Consider the following 22790-nt stretch of genomic DNA (forward strand, 5'->3'; position numbering starts at 1 on the left):
CGTAGTTAATGCATGCATGCCACTCTCGTCATTTACTATTCCTTCCCAATACCGACTTCTCCTCTTTTCTTATGTCTGGAGTTGTGCAGTGAAATGGCGGCGATTGATGATTCTAGAAGGCCAAAGCAAAACGGAAGCATCCACCGTAGGGTCCTGTTACGATGATGACCTCTTGTGCGGCACTTACCTTGCTGCAGAACACGCGAAAACGAGCTCCAGATTATGTTGGCATGTTGAATTCTCCTCATTCTTTTATTGTGAATGCTCCAAGCAGCCGATGGATCAACTTTCCTTACCTCCCATCTCTCAGAGGGAGGTAATCAGTGTTCGAATCACGGAAATGATCGCCTTACTACAGACAGCGAACGGAGTTCATGGAGACTGCGAACGGTGCATAGACAGAAGCTCAGAGGCGAAGATTGTTTCATCCCTTCGATCCTAGGCAACACTCGGACAAAAACCCAGCAACTCAAATACATCCACACGCATTCCATTTGGGAGAGGCTGAGAAGTTAGAACTTTGCACATCAATCAAAATGGAATGTAAGAATGAAACCCATTAGAAATGTGAAGTCAACAATGACTTTGCTTTACCGAAAAGAATACCCTAAAGAAGACTGACTGGAAAGTTAGAAAAAAAGCTACAATGCCGGTAGAACAAACATCACTACACCTAGTTTCCAAATTTCGATCTACGCTTTCCTACCAGTACCACCCCCTCAGCAGCAGAACTAAACAATACCCCCACCTAGACGTATCTATTGCCCTCTATTGCCCCCCTAAAGCTAAAACAGGATTACCTACACAAATTTGCAAAGCCGTAGGATTAAGAGTGTCGAATGCTTCCTACCTCACTAGCTCTGGACAGAAGCGAATCACTTCCCCGTTCGTGTGTGCCCTGAGACTGTACACAACCCATAGCCCCTTGGTAGTCAGAATCAGTGTCAAAATGGTCCCTAAAACGAGTCCCCAAAACAGCGTACGCGCCCCTCCCGAAGTAAGCAGAAACCCAGTAGCACTTTTGCACATGCCTCCCTCCATTAGGTCAGTCCTCAAGTACAACACCTGAGGTGTTAGGATAGTCTACATTACTCTGCGCCGAAGTCCCACAGGTGTATAGTGGCGTCGTTGGAGTACACTGCCACATGGCGCTCATTAGCCACCAGCGCGTTGACCTCACCCATCCCCTCCGCAAGGTTGTACAAGTTGGCCCCGCGCTCCACCTCCCAGACCCTAATTACACCCGCCACGCACATGAACGCGTACCCCTGGTTCATGCACCCCATGACTCGACCTTGCGATGCCCCCCTTACGTTGAACCTGCATATCTCCTCCGACGTGCCGACATGGCGCACGACAGCAAGCCCCCGCGTGTCAACGACAATGTAGGCATCTTCGTTGACATCGACCGAGGTTACAATGAGCCCTCTTCTCCTGTAACTCCGATCATGCAATACCACCCCTTGGTCTCTCAGGTCAATGATAATTACCCTCGTGCTCGTGGCTGCCACGGCCGATTCTTGCTGTGTGACGCGGAGACGACCCACGAACTGTGTCAAATCAGTCAGCATTTGCCAGCCCATGAGCGCTTCCGGATCGGTCAATGTCCCGCCCACAAAGACTAGCTCCTCCGTATTACTGTCCCAAATGCGGAAGGCCCGACCCGGAACTCCTGCGTAGAGTCCCACCCACCACCTGCCGCATCCCGCGAAGTCTACCAATGCCCCGTCATTGACCACATCACCGACGTGGGCCCTACGCAATGGGGCTCTGCCATCGATCATGACCACATGGATATCTCCATCCAGTGTGGCAAACACAAGTCGCAAATCACTCATGATGATGCCGGCGACTGCCCGCGGGTGTAGACCTAGTCCACCCTGGTGGAGGGGTTGGTAGGTGGTGACGTGGAGGCGCGTGGCAAGGTCGAAGAGGCGAACGGTCCCATCGGCAAAGCCGCAAGCAAGGTGGAGGTCGGATAGGGTGAGGCAGCGGCATATAAGCCCATGTGGATGCTCGTTCACCTCCAAAGGGTTGAATTGGAGGGTGGCATACACAGATTGCCGAGACCGGAAATTCGCAGCGGTCCGATGACGGAAGATGAACTCGTCATGCCACGTGGGATGGGTGAGGTGGGTCTGGCCCCATATGCATTGGGTGAGACGGGCCCACAGGGGATCCGAGTTCGAAACATTTCGCCACGTGGAGCACACCTGCACTTCGCATTTAGGCATATATAAGTTACGGCTGGTATCAAGCTACGTAAAAAGATCTGAGAAGTATCAATAACTACGTAAGAGATGACAATGGAGCTCCGGCACCATGGGCAACCAGAACACTAAATATCATGCATGCATGCGATTTCTCCACGTACAGTACAAAACACAAAATCATTAGGGTAAACATCAGAACCTAGGCTAGGTAACAATGTTCAGAAAAGAAATTTATCAATTTCAATTAAGTTAAAACACTGTCAAGATATTAAAATCTCCTAAATCTCAGACCTTCCAACATCGTACAACTAGCGTGCTTCCACCCAAATAATCACAATCTCATCGTCCAGTAAGTTCATCTGTTAAGATATCCAAACTAAAACGAATTAATGATTGTCTTATGAATTTAATCATATACCCATACTATCACAGAGGAAGGCTCGAGTCTATAATCTACTCATCAATCATCATTTCTCTCTCTACTGAATTTCAGGTTCGAAGACAGCCGCACCCGATCCAAATGACAATCTTCAGCTAGTAATTCTTCAATCATAGACAAGTCGACAGAGAACCCGCAGATTCTCTTCATAAAATAAAGATAAAATCACTTTGCTTATAGCATGAGGTCTGGAAAATAGTATTACCACATCTTATATCTAGATAATTGCCATTATCATTTCATAAGAATTATATTGAACACTATTTTCACATATCATCCCAGAACTCTTGCAAAACTACATGAATGCCAATTCCAAATTCGAACATGATAATCATAGAATAAACGACAGATTCCAAATTTTCCATATTTATTGGATATTCTCTTCTTTATATGTATTAAAGTTAACCCTAAGAACTTAAATTGTTTGAGAACTACACAAATTTCATATATAGATATGCTGGTGGATCCCACTAAAACAAGGTCGATCTTCATTCCAAAACATTAATTTCTTACTGAGAGAAGATTTTGTACTCAATATATTAATTAGCAGAAGGTACAAAGGCAATAATCCCCAAACTATTTTGATTTGTTCAATCTCGTCCTAACTTTCTTTCTATCCAATTGAATCCTTGAACTGTACACTATTTTGTTCAAGTTAGTCTCTCCGTCAAATACATGGACGGAAATGTTAAAGCTGAAGACCAAGATCCACCTCAACACCACTTCAGTACATGGATATCCATGCCATGCCACATCATTGTGCTCCTCCGACTCTTTGCTGACGTGGAACTAAAAGTAAATACAACAAATAGAAAAGAGAAGAAACAGAAACGTTGGAGGAAGTGCTTGCCGGTGGAAGAGAAGAAGACGGAGGTGGTGGCTGGGCGACGGTGACGGAACCCAGCCACCAGCAAAAGTCCACAGACCCTCGTCATTTCTTAGGCCCGTCACAGCCGGCACTTCCTCCCACACACACACAAGAGGAGAGGTGAAATATGATGCCCGCGGCAGATCTGCGCAAGGGTTGTGCCCTTGACTCGGATCTGAGCGAGGTCTGCCCTCCTGCAGGTTTTCTGGTGAGGGACGCAGCCCTAGCCGTTGAAGTGGCGAGTTCTGTTTAGAATTTGCAAGATCTATGGCTCGAGTCGCAGTCTATTATTTACGTGCTCGCCATGCAATCATGGCCAAGTCGATCAGTCGCAGTCTATAGATTGTAAGCCAGATGATTCCACAAACAGCTTCTTGGGGTTTTCTGTGAGATCTGGCGTGAAGCACGTGGGCGTTTTGGGGACCATGGAAGTTTGAGAATGAATATGGTGAAAAAAGCTATCTTCGGTGGTGTTCGTGATTTGGGTATATCATAAGTTGTTCCACTACCGAACCCTGATCATGTACATGCTCAGATGAAGTTAACAAGGAGATGTAGGATGATGTCGCTAGGGGCTTGGTTTTGCGAGAGGTGTTTGGTATCAGCTTTCGTGGCCATTTATTTGCCACCAAGAAGGCTGCATTTGAGGTTTGGATCATCCTCCGCCAGAAAGTGGCGACGGATGGGCTTAGGTATGCCGGCTCTTCGCTGGTGGTGGGTGGCGCTGCCACCTACAGTAGCTTGCTCTTCCATTCTCGTCCATTTTTGTCTGTCATTTTGTTTTTTTGGATATCGTTTTCTTTTGAAAATTTGAAAAATATTTATTATGGTTTGCATTTTAGCTTTTTAATAGCCGCGATGCCACCGTTGCACTTGATAGCAACTTAACGGCCGAATTAGCGTTCCTGTTAACTTCTGACATCCTGTTAACTTCTGACATAACGAGACGACTCACTCGAGCAGAAATTTATATAGTTCAAGGACCTACTCGGACAAAAATAAATTCAAGAAGCATATTGAACAAATTGAAAAGAAAAATGGTCACTCCCAAAAAAGTAGACAGATCTACTTCAAATAATCTTTGAGGGAAATAATCACGTCATGCTTTGAAGGATGCTCCTAAGGCACTTCAACCACCAATTTATAATCCTAACCTCACATCTAGAAAAGGAGACGTTTAAGCCTAACGATTAAAGGACTTGGTTTCCGTGCTGAGCTCGGTAAAAAGGGCTGGACATTGCTCAGTAATGGTATTAAACTCGAGGAAAGGGTCTGAAAGCATTTCATTCTATTTTGGCTGATGAGGAAATCAATAAAGCATGAACTGCATGCGACAGTTGTAAAAAAGAGTGAAAAACCCTAAAGGCAAAACACAAGATTAATCAAAGACAACATCAGATACAAAATCCCAGCGATCAGAGAGAAGACATGGAAAAAGCTCAAAGTTGGCATCAGCTGGGGGCAAAAAGGCAGAAGTCGAAAGACGAGACGAAGCAAAGCGAAGCCTGTCAAAAGGCCAAAAAACCCCTGATCACCCAAGGAAATGCTGCTCCCGGGGCATTAATAAATGTGTACCAGCGTAGAGGACACACTTGGACAGGACCCAAAACCTCCACCCAAATAAAAACAAACAAAATAAAAATTAATTTTAAAAATAAATCACGAAATAAATTTATTAAACTTTTATATTGACTGCATGTTATGTCTAAATATCGATCACTCAGGAGTTACAACCATAGTTTATGTCATTTATAAACCAATTTCCCATATGGGTTTTTCTGTCTAATCATTTCTGCAGAAGGATTTTGTATTTTGTTCAGCCCTTAACCCTTGCCTAGGTTTTTTCCGTTGCAAACTTGTCAACACACTTTGGAAACGCTACAGAAAAGAGAAATGTACGAACATCTCAAAAAACATCTTTGGCTGCACATCAATGTGATAACCAAAGATGTTTTAGAAGATCGAACTTACTGTACCAACAAAAACACCAACAAATGCCTCAAAACTGATAACCCAAAAAAAAAAAAATAGAAAACATTAGCAAATGCAAAAAAATGCATGCATGCATGCGCGTGAAACAGTGTTTAAATGAGTTTTTCTTTTTCTTTTTCTTTGTGAAAGAGACAGACTAGACTGACTGGAGAGACTAGGGACTAGAGGCAGCAGGAAACTAGTGTGTATACTATATAGTCTTGTACTAGTCGCAGTATAGATTTTTGGCAGGTGTTTGTTTCCTCCTGATTTGCCTTCCCCTTTATTTGTGTCAGTCGAAAAAATAAGCAACAGAATTGCGATTAATAAATACATACATCGAAAGACGTTTATGTTGTTGGGGTTTTACGACAAATGACTTTTTCCCACTGTAAAAATCTTTTTTTTGTCTTGTTCTGTATATTTGACTGAACAAATGAGTTGTAGCGAGAGACCTTCAATCTCCTACTGTCTATATCTAATATCCAACCCTGTAATCTATAAGTTGTGGCTACGATATATCAGAGTTCAGTTTCTAGAGTGTGACAACTCCTTCCTCAGTACTGTCATTTAATCGCTCCGTGCTGTACTACACAGTTGAAAGGTACAGCGCTAGGGCACAAGCCGCACAACAGAGGCATGTTCTCTACCCACACATATACGGTGGTATTTGATGTTTCCAGTCGCATTTCAATTAAGCAATAATTACTTTATATCTATGCAACACTCATTCAAGATCCGTCTCAGATCATTCACAAAACTTATTTTTTTGATGGCCATACATAGTAGTTGCACTACGTTAAAGGAGGGCATGAGAGATCTGAAAAAGGTTCAGAGAGCCTTAAAAAATTCATGGAAACGAACTACCGAAGTCTCATGATGCAGAAAGGACACCGCAACAAAGTAGAAGCGAGAGCTGCACGTCTCACGAAGACCTTATCAAAGAGATCTATCCATTTGAGTCAAATTAATGTGGGAAGATCTCAATGATTCACGAGCTCTTCGAAAATAGGACTGTCGGTGTGGTCCCTCATATGTTCGTATACATGGGAAGCGAAATACCAGGGCATTTTCTAGAGATTTAGAGAGAGACAGCGAGTCAGAGCGTGTGCAAAGATTAGATATATGCAACACAAAGCGTGCTCTCTCTCTCTCTCTCTCTCTCTTATCTCCTACAAATTTTCTCTCTCTTTCATTTCCAAGAAAGAAAGGAGTGGGTTAACCCAAAAGGCCTGTGTCTCTCGTTAAAAGCAGCGAATCTTCAATGATCCTCTCTCCCTCCAACTTGCTCCTTTTTTCCACCCTTTCTCTTTTGACACTAGTCACAACTACCCACTGTTCCTCACCTGTGTGTCCTCCCATTTCTTTCATTCATTTAATTTCTAAGTGTGATCCACCCTTGTCAACACAATGAAGGATTTTTATTAATAAGAATGCTTTGGGCGGGAAAGGGTTCGATGACGAGAAAATCCAACTTACACACAAGACAATCCCGCCTCACAAAATACTTCACCTAGCTAACCCTATTATCTCTAAATTCGAATCCAGTCACTCCTAAATACAACTCAACCCATCTATATCTAAGACGAGTTTTTCAATTAAGGGCTGGAGAACCTAGTCGAAATATTATAATGAGAAGTACCTACGCCATCTAGTGCATTTAACAAGAATGGTACTTTAGCAATACGAGTACTTTGATTCGAGTTGGGAGGTGCCCTTCAATTAAATTGCAAATTCATTAATGCCTCTATGAGTTTCCTTTTTTTTTGTGGGACATCAAATCGGACATATGCTGTGGGTGGGTCGATAACTCGGTTAACCTGATCCCTTGCCATCCCTATTCAATACCCAGATCAATGGTTCAAATGCAGAAGTATTGACTATGTAGAGAACCGAACCTATATATGTCACGCTTAACCTACACCCGACGTGTAAATCTCTATCCCACTAAACTAGATTTTAAGGAACCCTAACATTCAGAGATTGAGCGACATTGTCAAACAATAAATTGTTTTTGGAAGAATGCTTTAGTCACAACTCCACAAGGAAGACAATAATGTAATAAGTTCAATCAGAAGAGGGTGGCAAAAGAGGATATATGGGGATCATGCATGAGAAAAACCAGTTCCTCGTCAAAAAATTAAGCATTGGGCTCCATGTGCCTTTTGGCATTGCTCATTGCACTTGCACATGCTGGCTTTTGACCGGTCCCTACGCGAGGCGCTCCGACAGTCCAAATCTATGGTAATGGATTTCGAAATTACTCAAAATGGAGTGATAGGGGCAATTCGGAATGGAAAGATGTACTTGGAGAATTTGTGCACTATATTGTGCAAAGTTGAAAAGGGAGAGAGAGGCTTCTGATCTGTGTATTGTAACTAAATATAGAAACGAGAAACTTACATAAGTATGGGGCACAGACACAAGTCCGAGGCCTCACTCATTAAAAAACACCCAACAAAGCTCATGTTACAGTAAAGTTCCTGCATCTCCCAGTGGATTCTTCAATGGGGAGGGACCAAGAAAGTTCAGTCAAAAGGCAGTTAGATTTTCTAGAGCTTAGGGAAAATTACAAAGGAAAAAAAAACAAAAGGAAAAGGAAAAAATCAGATCCAAAAAAACCCTTTTCATTGAGATACGGAAAGAGGCCCGGAAATAGGCATTTCTAAAGCAGTGAAAAGGAAGAGAGGGAAAGGACAAAGGAAAAGGAAAAAACACCCATCACCATTTTTCTACTAAGAAGAAACAGCAACCCTCAGAAAAGATATGGATTAGTTAGAAAAGGACCCATCGAAAGGAAAAAACCAGTCGCTTTATAGAAAGAAAGAAAAGGAAAAAAGCAGTTCCAATTCAGTTTCTTTGGTATGTCTAGACACATCAACATCATATCCCAAATCCAACTATATTCTCTCGAATCCAACTTCTCCATATAGAAGCTCGATCGCAACACCCCCCCGTACTCATTTGAATTTTGTCGCGTGGAAGAATTGATCAACTGGTCACTTTTGTTGCTTTTTGATGTTTCTGCTACTCGACAACTGTTGATACCTAATGCTGAACTCATTAAAAGGTCCCCTTCTTTTTCTCCTTCATTCTTAAGCAAGAAGGTTGACATCTTTTGAGATTTGTCAATAATGCGATGTTCCGAGAACTTTATGTTCTCTTCTTCTTTTCGTTGGGATCCAGTGATTGATGCGAAGAAAAAACAGTGACTCCAGCAATAAAACTTAAACCAAGAATTGCGTCCTAGCTCACGGCACTCGTGATCACGAACAGATTCAGCTCCATACGACGGACAAGAGAGAAAGAAAGAGAGGGCGTACGTACCCGAAAGATGCTGACGAGCGCAGGAGCGACGGAGAGACGTCCCCCGGAGCGAGCGTCAATGGCGACCTGCGCCGCGAGGGCCTCGAGGAAAGGCTCGGGCCAAACTTCGTTGACGCTGCGACGATGCCTTGAGGTCGAAGGGCCTTCGTAGTCGCCGCCCCTCCTCGCCGCCCCGCCGCCGCCGCCACCGTCTTCCGACGAAGACGACGTTGAAGACATTGGAGCGCTGGCGAGAGAGAATGGTACTCAAAGAAGGGGGAACGAAAAGGATGGTTCTTGGATAAAGACGCCGAGGGAGGGACCCAAGAAAGAGAAGCGGGTGATGGGTTTCGTGGATATATATATAACATATCAATGCGACATAAATATTTGTGATGTAATTTAAATATAATAGGTATGTAATTTTCATTTTTGTATTGTTTTTCATTTTTTTTTTCAAATTTCCGTAATATATTGAAATTATCTTTGAAAGGTGATGAGTGGTGGGGGCTCTGGAGGTTTCCCGCTCTGCAATGACGGCGGGAGTGGATGACTGATGGCCGTGAGTGATGGGCATTCCATGTTGTCGCAGTTGGTTCTGCTCGCTTTGCTTCTACTTTATCGAGCCAAAGCAAAAAAGTTTTCTATTTTCTTAATGCTTTAGTTACGCGATAAATAAATGATAGATGAAATATATATCAACTTACGCGTCGATATTTGTATATCGTAATAATTTCTGATAGTTAAAGCTGAGCGAGTTGAAATACTTTGATTAAGAAAGAGTATGCGACAATTCATATTGATTTATTAATTTTTTCCATTTAGCCACTTAGATGGAAAAAATAAGCCGCGTTCTCATTCGTTTTATATATATATGGCTAGATTGTTTTCTAGAGGAAAAAATTAAGGTGATTTTCTCTCTTTATCCACAAAAAGCAATCATCAACTTTATCGTGTTTTCCCGCAACTATTGTTGGAATTTATGATTCATAGACTACAAACATGAGCGTCCATCATATTTAATTTTGATTATATTTGTATGTGAGCGATGTTCGTAACTTATAATCACTAATATTTCTTACAACCATAATAGATTTGTTATACGGGTTATGTCGTTCATCTCATTACGGGTTGTTTGGTTGGCCTAAAGTCATTTCAAATAATTACATTTGAACTTTCCATGGAAGAAACTTTCCATGGAAGAAGAAAATGATGTAGATTTTAAAAATATGGAAAAGATAAGCCACTTTAAATGAGAAATATCTATATATTTTTAAAACTATCTCGAATAGTCAAAAAGGTGCATGAGAGCGAAAAGGCTAAATTATAATATATATAAAGACCTGGAGATTACTTTTCTCTGCAAAGTTTTTTTTCCCTCCAGGTGGTAAGCAAAGCATGCCTCGATGAATAATGATCAAATTAAAAAAGCTCTTTGCTTTGACTGGCACAGGTCAAACTTTCATTAATTACGGGTAAAGAGACAAAAAGTGCAACTAACCGAAAATCATTGAATAACGTTGCATTTTTCCATGCAAGAGCAGTGGCGGTGGTGGGTTCGCTTTCCATACGGACTGTGGAAGAAAAAAAATATTATTTTTCTCGTTAAAGATAAAGATATCAAGAGTAGGAAAATGAAATAATACATCAGATTTGTCAGTATTTCAAGCACACAAGGAGGAAAAGACGGTGGGCTGTGCTCGAGCAATATGCGTCGGATTGTGTTTGCATTGATCAACTGAACAGAACAGCCATGCTCATGCTGCTGCTCGACCTGTGCTTCCAAGAAAGCAAACGAAACTAATCAATGCTCGATGCTTCCGAACACGAAAGAGAGATCAACGTGCGCCATTCACCGAGTCGCGTAAGTACAGCGTTGGAATCGAGAGACCTTGTCCATCCTTTTGGCCAGACCGACAGGTGAATCAAGAACGAGCTGTGTCGCAGCGTCTCTTGATGTTTCGATGGCTCTCGAAAGAGAGAGAGAGAGAGATAAAAGACCCCAGCTGCAGATTTGCCTCTCCCCGCTATCTTCCCGAACAAATGGGCGTAAATCAAGACAGCAGCTATAAAGGGTTGGAAGCGTGCAGATGCTGTCTCTCATTTCCATGTCGCGGCTGACCAGTCCATATGATTTACATGATTATTAGGTTTGCCTCAAGTTGCTGGGTGAGTTCCTGTGCTCTGATGATGAGTGTGCATGGAATTGGGAATATGTACTGGCTTATGTTGGAAACAGGATCAAATCAACTAAAAGGTTACTTGACCATAGCGAATATGTACTCATAGATATACTAAAGAGGAAAAAGAAACATTAGCATGTCAATGTTTCCGGCAAAAAAAAAAAACCCATTTACAAAACCCTACTCCCAATGTGATAGACACATGCAAGGTACGTATTTATAAAGTACAGCGAGATTTTATCTATTTTTACTGACACACAATGTGATGAAATGACATGTACGCCAACTTTTTTCGCGGGCAACATGTAAAGAAAAAAAGAGGGAAATTTTTCATTAGCATTATCAGTCTATTTCTCGTACATCATTTAAGACAACGCTTTGGTGTATCTCAACGTCAAAAGGCTAATCATCTTTTAAAACTGTCTTGCTTACATTAGAAGAGGGCTCTTTTTAACAAGTCCCAGTTTTTTGTGTTTTTTTTACGGATTTTTTTTGTCAAAAGTGTTTTTTTTTATGAAGTTCACTTTCGATGGTTAAACTTTGGGTTCACAAGTTGACTTCTCAAATAGGCAAAACGCAAATTCAAATCTAAAAGGGTGGCCCGATAATTGGTAGTACAGGAATTGATTTTTGTATCGAGCATCCAATCCTCGCATTTATATGCATTCTCTTAACTATTGAGTCGACTCATGTCATTAACGTACAACATTTATCATAGTACGATAGTCGCACGAAAAAGGCACAAATTCAAGAAGCATCCTACCACGTACAATCGGTACGCCATAGACTCATGTGTAAAAGAGAATAAAGGTGTGGTTATTTGTAATCATTCCTCAAGCGACAAAAAACGTGAACAGACTTGCCACCCAGTAATTATTTGACTTCGCAATAAATTACATCGAACAATAAAAATAACTCTACTTTCATACGTTACGATTAACAAAATAAAAGTGCTTTCGAAACACTGATTAAACGTACTTACTCAAAAGTATTTCAATCTTCAAAAACTACATGATCAATCACGCTCGCAAGCAAGCCTACTTTTTCTCAGTTTTGCTTATGTCAAGTCGATCAAGCCACCTTTTTGTCAGATGCTGGTCAAAGGCGAAAAAAAACAAAAAAAACCATAGGAGAAAAACCCTATTTTTTCCGGAGCGTGCAGACCACGGACCGCAGGCGAGCGTGAAGGGAGAAGGTGGGAGGGGGGCCAGACAAAGGAAGGGAGTGGGGCCCACCTTTCATTCCTTTTCGTGGTTTTTTCTGAGTCAAAGAGAGGGAGGAGGAGGGGGGGGATGCTCATGTCTTATCAGCGATTCTCTTCGGGCTTGAAGATTTTGTCCTTTTCCTTTAATTTTTTAAAATTCTTTTGTTTTTTCCAATTTCGAAGTACAAAAGAAAAGACAGACACAGACGCAACAATCTCTCTCTCTCTCCCTCCATGTCTCTGTCTCTGTCTCTGTTTCTCTCTCTAGGGGTAGTAGGGCGGGATAGAGTCGTAGGAGTAGGGGCCTCTCTAATCGAAGCCGATGTATTGTATCGTCCCTTTGACCGCAGAGGAAGAGACAAACCCACCCACCAGGCGGGATTAATCGCGTGATTTGTTTCCCCGATTGTATTTTAATTAAAGCTTGAAAATGACAGGGAGGCTACCCCCCACTCCTTTTCTTCCTTCTTGTTTTTTTGAAAGAAACGGATAATTTAGGGCCGGCGGTTTTTTCGAGGCCTAATTTCCCAAACAACACCCCCAACTTTAAATCAAATCTCAAATTTATCTCGAATTTTTTTGTCTCAAAAAAAAATTTCAAACTTTAAATCTAGTCCTAAATCTACCCCAAATTTTACTTTATATAAAAAAAAATCATCAAAATTCAATTTATTTTAAAAAATATACTCAAAGTGATCCAGCCTCAACTCGATAGTAGCACTTCCGCGTTGATAACAAATTCATATTAACAAAGTAATGGGGCTTTTTTTTTAGGCAAAGAAAAGTTCGAGGCAAATTTGGACTCAACCTAAAAATTGGGTTTTTTTTATATTAAAAAAAGTTTTTTTCGGTGAATTTGTTATCGTCCCTAACTTTCACATCTTAGATCGGTCAATAATTTTTATTGAGTTGGATTTGTTATCGAAATGAAAATGCGACGTCGGCATATACCTATCACCCCATTACTTTGCTGATGTGGATTTGTTATCGACGTCGAAGTGCCACATGAAGTTGGGACTGGATAAAGGGAATATATTTTTTAAAATAAATAAAATTTGCTGATTTTTTTTTACACGAAATAAAATTTCGGTGCAAATTTGGGACTGAAGTTAAAGTTTTGGGTTTTTTCTGAGACCAAAAAAAATTCGGGGCAGATTTGGGACTGGACCTAAAGTTTAGAGTTTTTTCCAAGATAAAAAAAAGTTTTGGGTAAATTTGGAACTTGACCTAAAATTAGGGTTTTTTTTTGTTAATTCACCCGTTTTGTTTATTATACATATTTTTATTTCTCGCTTCTACTTATTATTCTATTCGAAATTTGGAATTTTAGGAGAGCCTATTTGCGACCCTAAGTGGCTCGATTGAAACCTCTCGAATGAGTTTTGGGTGTTTCGGATTAAATAAAAGTCGAGATGTATGCGCTCCGACGTTCTTATGAAAATTTCGAGAGTATGAAAGCCATTTCTAATGTAAAGAATTGATGAGGACCGTCTCGCGATTGGGTTGTTCCGGAATTTTCAATCCGTGAAATTAGAGGCTACTTGTAGCTACGCAACTGAATGCAAACTGTTCTATGTTTAGACTATTATTAGAAGTCAAAAGTCCGAAAAATTCAATCGGTTCAAAGGATTTTTGCACAGTTTTTTTACTTGGCCTTTAGGCAACAACTTCTGTAGTCCTGTCTTCTAATTATTTAAAAATAAAATAAAATCGTTCCCCCCTCTCTCTATAATGATTTGGCAGTCCTTGCTAAAGCATGAAAATGGGAATCACGTCACGGTACAATTTTATTGATCTCCGACTCGTGACATTCGAACCCTTGCGATTCCATTACCCAATGTCCCCTTCTCTTTCTCTAACAATGTGCAATTGTATATGAATTATTAGTATCATTACTCGAGTAATTAACATTCGAATCGATAGTCAATATCCTAATTTTATTCAATTTTCAAGTGAAAGGAAATTTAACGATCGTGATAAGATGTATATTAGAAATGGACGATCGATTATGTAATTTTCGAAATGTCTCTTAGTACACATGTGATCTTCCACCCAATAATTTAAGCTTTTGAATTGTTTATTTATTTATCTCTCTATTTCTATTTCTGACATTTACATGTTGTTTAATTCAAAATTACTAATTTACAAGAAACTATTCGCAACTCTAGGCATCTCTAATAAAAAAATCTCTTAAATGATTTCAAAGTGCAAGTGCTCCAACATTTATGAAAAAAATTTTAAAAAATCAATCCTAGTTAAAAAACCAATAAGGCATGTGCTCGTAGTCAACGAAAACATCAGCAAGCCCGTAAAGTTGGCACAGCTAATTGGGTTGTGGTGGAATTTCCAATTCAAGAATTAGAGATTTCCTATTCAAACTATCAAATGGGATGTGAGTTGTTCTATCTTAGACTCCCTTGTACAAGCTAAATGTTTGAATTTAATCGATCCATGAAATTTACAATGTGCTTGTTTGACATTCATGTAACAGATTCTATATTCGTGTTTCTCAATTATTTTAAAAAATCATCCCCTCTCTGTGATGGTTTAGCAATCCTTGCCAAAGCAAGAAAAAGGTCCATCATGTCAAAGTATGCTTTATTGATGTTGATGTCAGACTTGTGATATTCGAACCCTTGCGATTCTGTACCCAATGCCCCCTTCTCCCCTTCTTTCTCTAACATGCATTGGTGTATCATTACTCCTGTTATTAAAATTCGAATCGATAATTAAGGTCCCAATTTTATTCGGTTTTCAAGTGAAAGGAAATTCAAAGATCATGCTAAGATGTGTATTTGGAGCAGTAAATCGATTATATAATTATTGAAATATCTTTTTACATACATATGGTCTCTCCGCCAGATAACTCATGCTTTTGGGTTGTTTATCTTTTTATTATCTATCCTTGACATTTACTTGTTGTTTTATCCAAAATTAATAATTTGTAAGGAACTATTCGAAAGTCTACGCGTCTTTATTGAATTCTCTTAAAAGATTTTTGAGTGTAAGTGCTCCAACATTTATGAAAAGTTAAAAAAAAAAAAACATTCCCAATAAAAAGAATCTATAAGGCCTGTGCTCACAGTCGATGAAGGCACGTTCAACAAGCCCCTAAGTCGACACAGCCAATTGAGTTGAGGAAATTTCGAACTCGGAATTTAGAGGTTACTTGTTCAAACCATCGAACTTAATGCAAGTTACATAATGTACTAGACAAAAATCTTAAGTGATCTATGAGATTTGCAAGGTATTTCTTCGACCTTTAGGTAACATCTTCAATGGTTGTGTCTCCTAATTATAAAAAGGAAAACAGAAAAAACATTGCCACCTGCCCCCCTCCCCTTAGCAATCCTTGCCGAAGTACGGAAATGGTCTATCATGCTACAATTCTATTTATCAGTCTCAGACTCATGATAATCGAATCCTCGCGATTCCATTACCCGGTGCCCTCTTCTCCCCGTCTCTCTAGCAACAAACAACCGTATACGAATTATTAGCACCATCACTCTCATTATTAACATTGTAGTCGGTAATCAAGATTCTAACTTTATTTGATTTTCAAGTAAGAGGAAATTTAGCGGTCCCAGTAAGACGGGTATCGCAAATGGAGTACTGATCATGTAATCACTCTTACAGACACACCTCACTCGCTATGGATGGAGCCAGCACAACTTATTATTAGGGGGCACTAAATGTCTTAACTACATTGATCTTTCCAAACTTGGATGTGTATTAAGAATGCGGGAGAAGTGTTTGCCTTCTCCTCGTTTGAAGACACCATGTGGATCAAAAATTCTATTTCGGGATTACTTTCTTTCTAGCCAAGGTTGATTAGAAGTTGGGCCCAGCGAAAGCGGCTCGTCGGCCTGGCTTCGTCTTCATCTTTCCTGTGGTCGATGCCCGTTTTCGAACCGTAGGTTTCATTGAAACCGAACAGACTATTCAAGTCTTTAATTCAGCGAGAAAACTTTATAACAAAGTCTATATCAGCCGGTGGCTCGGGTAGCGTACCAAGTTATTTTTTGGAGGGAGATATCATAGGTTCATTACTAAGTACGATCATCAACCCCATCCATGCCCGCTGTAGGAGGGAACACGATTCGGTATGATGGCTAATTCAACCCGAACCAATCCGATTTCGAAATATTGCGAACGGAATCGACTCAATAGGAGTAGCTAATTAAACCGCAGTCCGTCCATCCTTTTTCTTTTCAACGGAATTGTTTATACTAAAAAATGATCAATTTTTTGTTATTATCAACGAGTAATAGATTTAGTCGATAAGAGCAGAGTTTAGTTAAATGTGAAGAATCGACATTTTGATGAATCGACAGCTTAAATGAATCAACAAAAAGTGGAGTCGACAATATCGGATACAACTGAAAAAAAGCAACCATTAACGTAGTGGAATTAAAGAAACCGTCGACAAAGTGGAGTCTACATAATCGTCGATAACCGTTCGGTAAATATTCGTAACCTCTATTTGTAACTTCTTTTTGTAATATCTTTTTATAATTTCTTGTAACCACTAGGAAGTTATTTCTTTGTAGTAACCGTTTGTAACCTCCTTTTGTAACTTCTATGTGTAATCTCTCTTTATAAACCGCTAGGATGTTATGTCTTTAGTAACTGTTTGTAACTTCCGTTGATAATTGTCGATTGTAGGCTTTAAATAACAACATCGTACTCTTCAAAAACCCTCCCTCCTCCCCTCGGACAAATCAATCAAAATGTTTTTTTTTTCAATTAATTATCTTTACTTTCCTGTACTGTAGTTTATTTTTTCTTAGTTGTAGCTTTCCGATTCGCGTCATCGATTAAATTCCAATGTGTATCTCTATCCTGGATGTTGCGGCGTCTATAAAATTCCGGAGTTACATCTTCGAACGTTCTCAAGTTTTGCCATCGATTAAATTCCGGCACAGTTTGTGTACGTGTGTTCCTGCGAAAGTGACTGTATTTTCAAGCTTTGTCGTCGATTAAATTCTGACACGATTTGTTCGTACAGTTTGGTTCGAAGTAAGAGTTTGCAATTATTTCTTGTCTACCTGGATATTTCATGTTCAGAATCGCCACAGAACCCGTTTCCTCTCATTAAAAGCCGAATAACGGTTTTCAGTGAAAGATATTTTGTCGCGGGAGCAATTTTGGCGAAATAGGATTATTTTGTTTTTAACAATCATTTTCTTTTTTTTCTTTCAAAATGACAAACCGGGCGATTTAGAGTGACCACTTTGTACAACACAAATGACAATGTTGATTTTGCGTTCGAGTTATTACCACACGACGCTCCATCCAACCAATCGCAGAATATCATGTTTGCCTTTTTCCCTGGGGTGCTGGGGTTCGATTTACATTGAGTAGCTTTTTCACGTGCACTGTGCACGTACCCAATTTTGAAGTGAATTTGAATGATCTTTTATAATAAAATATGAATATAAACTTCAAAAATAAGGAATGTGCTCTATTAAAATAGGGGATTGATTAGGAGAGGAAAAATAAATTGTTGCAAAAAACAAGCGATCGAATGATAGAATAAACAAAACAATGAATTATATTGAGCATCAGTTTTACGTGGTTCAGCTGATGTGACTTACATCCACGTGGAGAGTAATATAGAATTCCACTATAGATCAAGCAATACAATAGAGATTATAAGCATATTCGAGTCACTTAAACACTCTCAGTGCTTCCCAACCCCAAATTACACCCAATAACTCACACAGTATTTAGTCCCACAATTTTCGTGAAGTAATTTTTCAATCTCATAAAGGAATTACACAAAATCTTAACAGAATATTTTTATGGCTTTAAAAAAAATCGGGATGTAATTCATGTGAACAAGCTCCTCTTGGATGCTCTTCATGAAGAAAATCACTTCTTATATAGAAGAGAATTAGATCCAAAATAAAAAAAACCTACCCAAATTAGGTAACCACTCAAATAGGAAACCGATTACAGATAGAGACCTATTCAAATTAGGAAAGTTTCCTTTTCGAGGTCAAGCTTGAGACATATTCTCAATAAGCTCCACCTTGACTTGATGCTTGAACAAAGTCACAATCGCTTTGCCAAAAATCCAAACTTCGCTGCTACTCTCTCACGGCCCCTTATGGGCTCAACTGACATAGAGATTTTCCAAGTCTAATCCTTGCTCGAACTTTACCATAATCGTGGATCTCATCAAAATACCATCTCCACTTACATCTTTAGCTGCTCCAAAGGATTTTCCAACACAATCTCCTTAACCGCAGATAAAGCAAAAATTCGCATCTATATCTGTCAGAAGATTGAACATGCATCTTGTTAAACTTAGCAATTACAACGACTATTGGCTCTACAAGCTCCACCTCGCTACAAGTACCATTCGTGTTGATTATCACGTTCTACCTTCTACCTCATAAGTTTTTAGTTGCAACTTCACCCGAGTCAAACATTGTCCAAATTTGTACAATACTCCTATCCAAAAGTACTGGAAACTCGTCAAATATAACTTTTCTACAGATAACTGGTGAATTTAAGTTTGAACACCACAGTTGATAACCTTGCTCACCTTGTGCATAGCCCAAAAATATTCACTTTCTTGCTCTCCTATCGATCTTATTATCACCCACTCGAACATAACACGGGCAACCAAATATTCTAATAATAGCATAATCAATAAAATTACTCGACCATACTTCTTTAGGAGTCTGACATCTAATCACAGTCAATGAGGACCTATTCATTGGGTAGCTTGCCACACTAAGCGAATTTGTTAGGAAATTCTTAGCCATACCAGCACTAGAGAGCATTTTATGGACCGTCTCTAGTAACATTTTGCTTATCAACTGTGTAACCTGTTGTAGTTCAATAGCACTAGTGCAGCGTCTCACTATGTCTTTTTTCATGTAGAATTTGTTGAATAGCTGAGAGCAGAATTCATACTGTGAGTCCGTACATGCTTGATCGTCTTATTAATCTCCTTTTCGATCAAAGCTCTCGAGCGTATGATCCTAACAACAACATCTAACTTGTGCATCAGCATAAACATCCGGTTCTTCCTCGATTAGTCATCTACTATGATTTGCATAAATTTGACATTTTTCCTCAAAGGAAATCGTGACAGCCTACGACTATTGAGTAAATAAATTATGCGATTCCCATGGTTTCTCTAATAGTCTTATTGCAATTTCTATTGTTGATCTAAGTTACAACATTTGCCTACATTTCGTTCCTTTACCACAATAACCATACGGCATATTTCTTTTGCTCAAAATCATTAAGCTTCTCTCGTTAATGTGTCCCAAACGCATATAACACAATTCAAACTCTTGAATAGATTCATCTGACGTCTCTGTGGCAAAATTCATCATTGTCTTACCTTAAAACTCATATGGGCCATTGTGCTTAATTTTTCTTATTATCACAAGGACACCTCGATCAACGTTCAAAACTCCATCTCTGAAGTATACCAACAATAAATTGAATTCAAAACACTTAAGGAAATTAGATTCTTCTTCAATTTTGGAATGTGCCTCACTCCAGTCAATGTCCTCATGATATCATCATGCATTCTGATTCTAACATCGCCAATATCCACAACATTGCACTCAACATTATTTCTCAACTGCATTTTACCACTATTCCTACATTAATAAGTAGTAAACCGGCTATTGTTTGGTGTAGCATGAAACGAACAAACCACAATCCATAATTCATCCATCATACGACAAATCATTAATGATAGACAAGACATAATCACCACTATCCGAATCACGATTAGCTATAATTATAACATAATTTGCAGACACAACTCTAATTTACTTTCCCTTCTCGTTCTTTAGTTTAAACACAATTCTTTCTAAGGTGCCTCATCTTGCCACAACTCCAACAGACAACACTATCAAATGTAGACTAACTTTATATGTTCAAGTTCATACTACTCCTGCTAACACAAGTATTAGCACTTCCTCTACTTTCATCTATTAATCAAATTCTCTTCTACGGATGTCCACACTAAAAATCAAATCGTGAATCTCATCAAACTTTAAGCATGTTGACCTAGAGAAATTACTAAAATAATAGCAGTATTCCAACTATCAGTTATGAGGATAATAGAATTAAAGCATGTACCTCATCATCAAAGTCAACATTGACCAAACTCAATTGACTAACGACTGCATTGAATTACCGACACCTATTTGCCAATCTTTAAGTGAAACAGACGTCGCATCAAGTAGACCTTGTTGATCACAGGGCTTCTAGTATATATTCGACAAGGCCTTCATCAATTCTATAACGGTCTTCTCTTTCACGATGTTAAATACGACGTTACAAGATAACATCAACCGAATGTAAAATTTAATTAGCTTGCTTCATCGACTCTACCTTCTTCCAAGGTAGGGGTACTTGTGGGATTCCTCTAGTACATATAATCCTTGAGCTGCATCTTTCAAAAAGTGAAATCGTTCCCATCAAATATGTCGATTTCACTTTCTATTCTTATGTTGCTACCAATTCGCTTCAACTCAACCAAGCTTTAGTTGTGATATTAATTCTTGCAGAAAACAAGCGATTGAATAATAAAATAAATAAATTAATGAAATAAATCGGACACGAGATTTACGTGTTTTGATCGATGTGACCTACATCTACGAGAAAAGCAACACTGAATTCTACTATAAATCAAGCGATACAATAGAGATTACAATTACGTTTGAGTCACTCAAACACTCTCAGTGTTCCATAGCCCCAAATTACACCAATAAGTCACACAGCTGTTTAGCTCAATACTTCTTCACGAAATAATCTCTCAATCTCACAAAAAATCTCACAAAATCTTAACACAAGATTTTCATGGCTTCAAACACTTAGGATGTAATTCACGATCACAAGCTCCTCGTGGATGCTCTTCATGAAGAAAACTTACCTTTTATATTGAAGAGATTTGGATATAAAATAGGAAACCTACCCAAACCACCTCATATAGGAAACCAACTCCAATCGGAAACCTATTCGGATTAGGCTAATTTCCTTTTCGTCCTCAAACTCGGGACTTATTCTCAACATAAAAAAACCAATCCCGAGGGACTAGAGTTTGTTTTAGAGCAAAATAGCGTATTGGTCGAACAGTGTAATTGTAAGGGTACGCTAAAACCATGTAATCATTTTGCGTTAGAGCAGCACATCTATGTTCGCCTCTTCCGTCAAGTCTTCATGCTTGAGGTAATTTTCATTTGTATACTTTTCGAAGAAAATTAAACAGATGAAGGATGCGTTCGGGATCCAATTTTTCAAAGCCCCTTATGCTCTAAAGGCCCTTGGGCAAATACAAGTACCATTTGACAAATTTTTTGGATAGCTTTGGCGAAATTCAATTTCATTTCCAATGGCCTCTAAAGGCCTTTAGCCTAAGGTAGGTACGGAGGTGCTTTGAGTTTTGAGCATTTTCGGAATGTAAATATATTTTTTTCTTCCAACTTTGCCTTTGCTAAACTTTCATAATTCCGGAAATGTCCCCAACTCATGCGACATCACCGGCGAGGCCAAATCTGGCTGTTGACAAGCCAATCTAGCGCCGGCTAGTTGTTGGCCGGATGCTAAGGTTTGAGATTTAAAAAAAAAAAACTGGCCAAAGTCCTTTACAAAGTGCAGTTTTGTCTAAATGGCATTTAAGTCTAAGCTGCTTCTCAATGTATTTTTAAATAACACTCTATCAAATACTATTGCATTTTGGAAAAACCTTTTCATCCAAAGTCCTTTGCGATTTTTCAAAAACTTTCTCCAAAAGCATTATCAAATGCACCTTTCAGTTAAAAAGAGGATCGAAAGGAAGGTGTGGCGCGAACAATTATTACTGTTTTTTAATGGTTATATTTTTAGCTTTGATCAATTATTCATTTTTTTTTCTTTTCCTTATCTTACGCGTTGTTCACCTTGTAAACTACCTAACTTTGCCAGCCAAATTCATGCACTTCTTCTCAGCGAAAGATCTAGCAGTTGGAGTATCTGTGTCAGACCTTGCTCGCTCCGTCCTCACTAACCACGCACGAATCACAAAGAAACTGGCTAACACAAAGGTAGTATTATAAAGTATGTCGGTCTTATCAACGGACGTCTTAAGATACTTACAAATAATCGTTTCGATTTTCGAACTACTAATGGGTACACATAACATGGACATATAATAAATCTCCGATACTGCAAAACCTTTTCTTATTCGATTGCTTAATAAATCTGCAGGGCACTTGTTAACGAAAATCTTGGCATTATAATTTGCACTCTTTGGCATGATAATCATTTTAGAAGTGGCAAAAACATGATGATTGGAAGATGGTGTCTGCAGTCTGCATTTTGGCTTGATAGTTAAACTTAAAAACCTTCGCCAACAGAACATGCATTAATCCACGAGTATTAGTTATCTATTAATTATAGTTAATGTGAGATTCAAGAGTATTATTTAGTACAGACAAACAACAACATGATGGGATCTAATCTGCCCTTTTCCCCGGACCAGTTCATATGTATGTTCCAATCTTACACCACAAAATGTCTCTATATAAGCTGGTCGGGACTCCAGAGACGTGCATTGCGAAAGCCCTATTTTTTCTTGGTACCTCAATAA

General features: G+C 39.3%; 1 protein-coding gene across 1 annotated transcript; it reads right to left on the reverse strand.

Moving 5' to 3' along the window:
* Window positions 1-715: 715 nt before the first annotated feature.
* On the reverse strand, window positions 716-9055 carry LOC115680610 (transcriptional regulator STERILE APETALA). Its single transcript, XM_030604428.2, has 2 exons — window positions 8819-9055; window positions 716-2213 (listed from the first exon to the last, which is right to left on the reverse strand). Exons 1-2 carry the CDS (start codon window positions 9035-9037, stop codon window positions 1089-1091), a joined length of 1344 nt encoding a protein of 447 aa, XP_030460288.2. The 5' UTR covers window positions 9038-9055; the 3' UTR covers window positions 716-1088.
* Between the last annotated feature and the right edge of the window lie 13735 nt (window positions 9056-22790).

This window comes from Syzygium oleosum, unplaced genomic scaffold (genome assembly GCF_021117445.2).
Source record: "Syzygium oleosum isolate NSW1041296 unplaced genomic scaffold, Sole_v2.1 Sole_v2.23, whole genome shotgun sequence".
NCBI classification, from domain to species: domain Eukaryota; kingdom Viridiplantae; phylum Streptophyta; class Magnoliopsida; order Myrtales; family Myrtaceae; genus Syzygium; species Syzygium oleosum.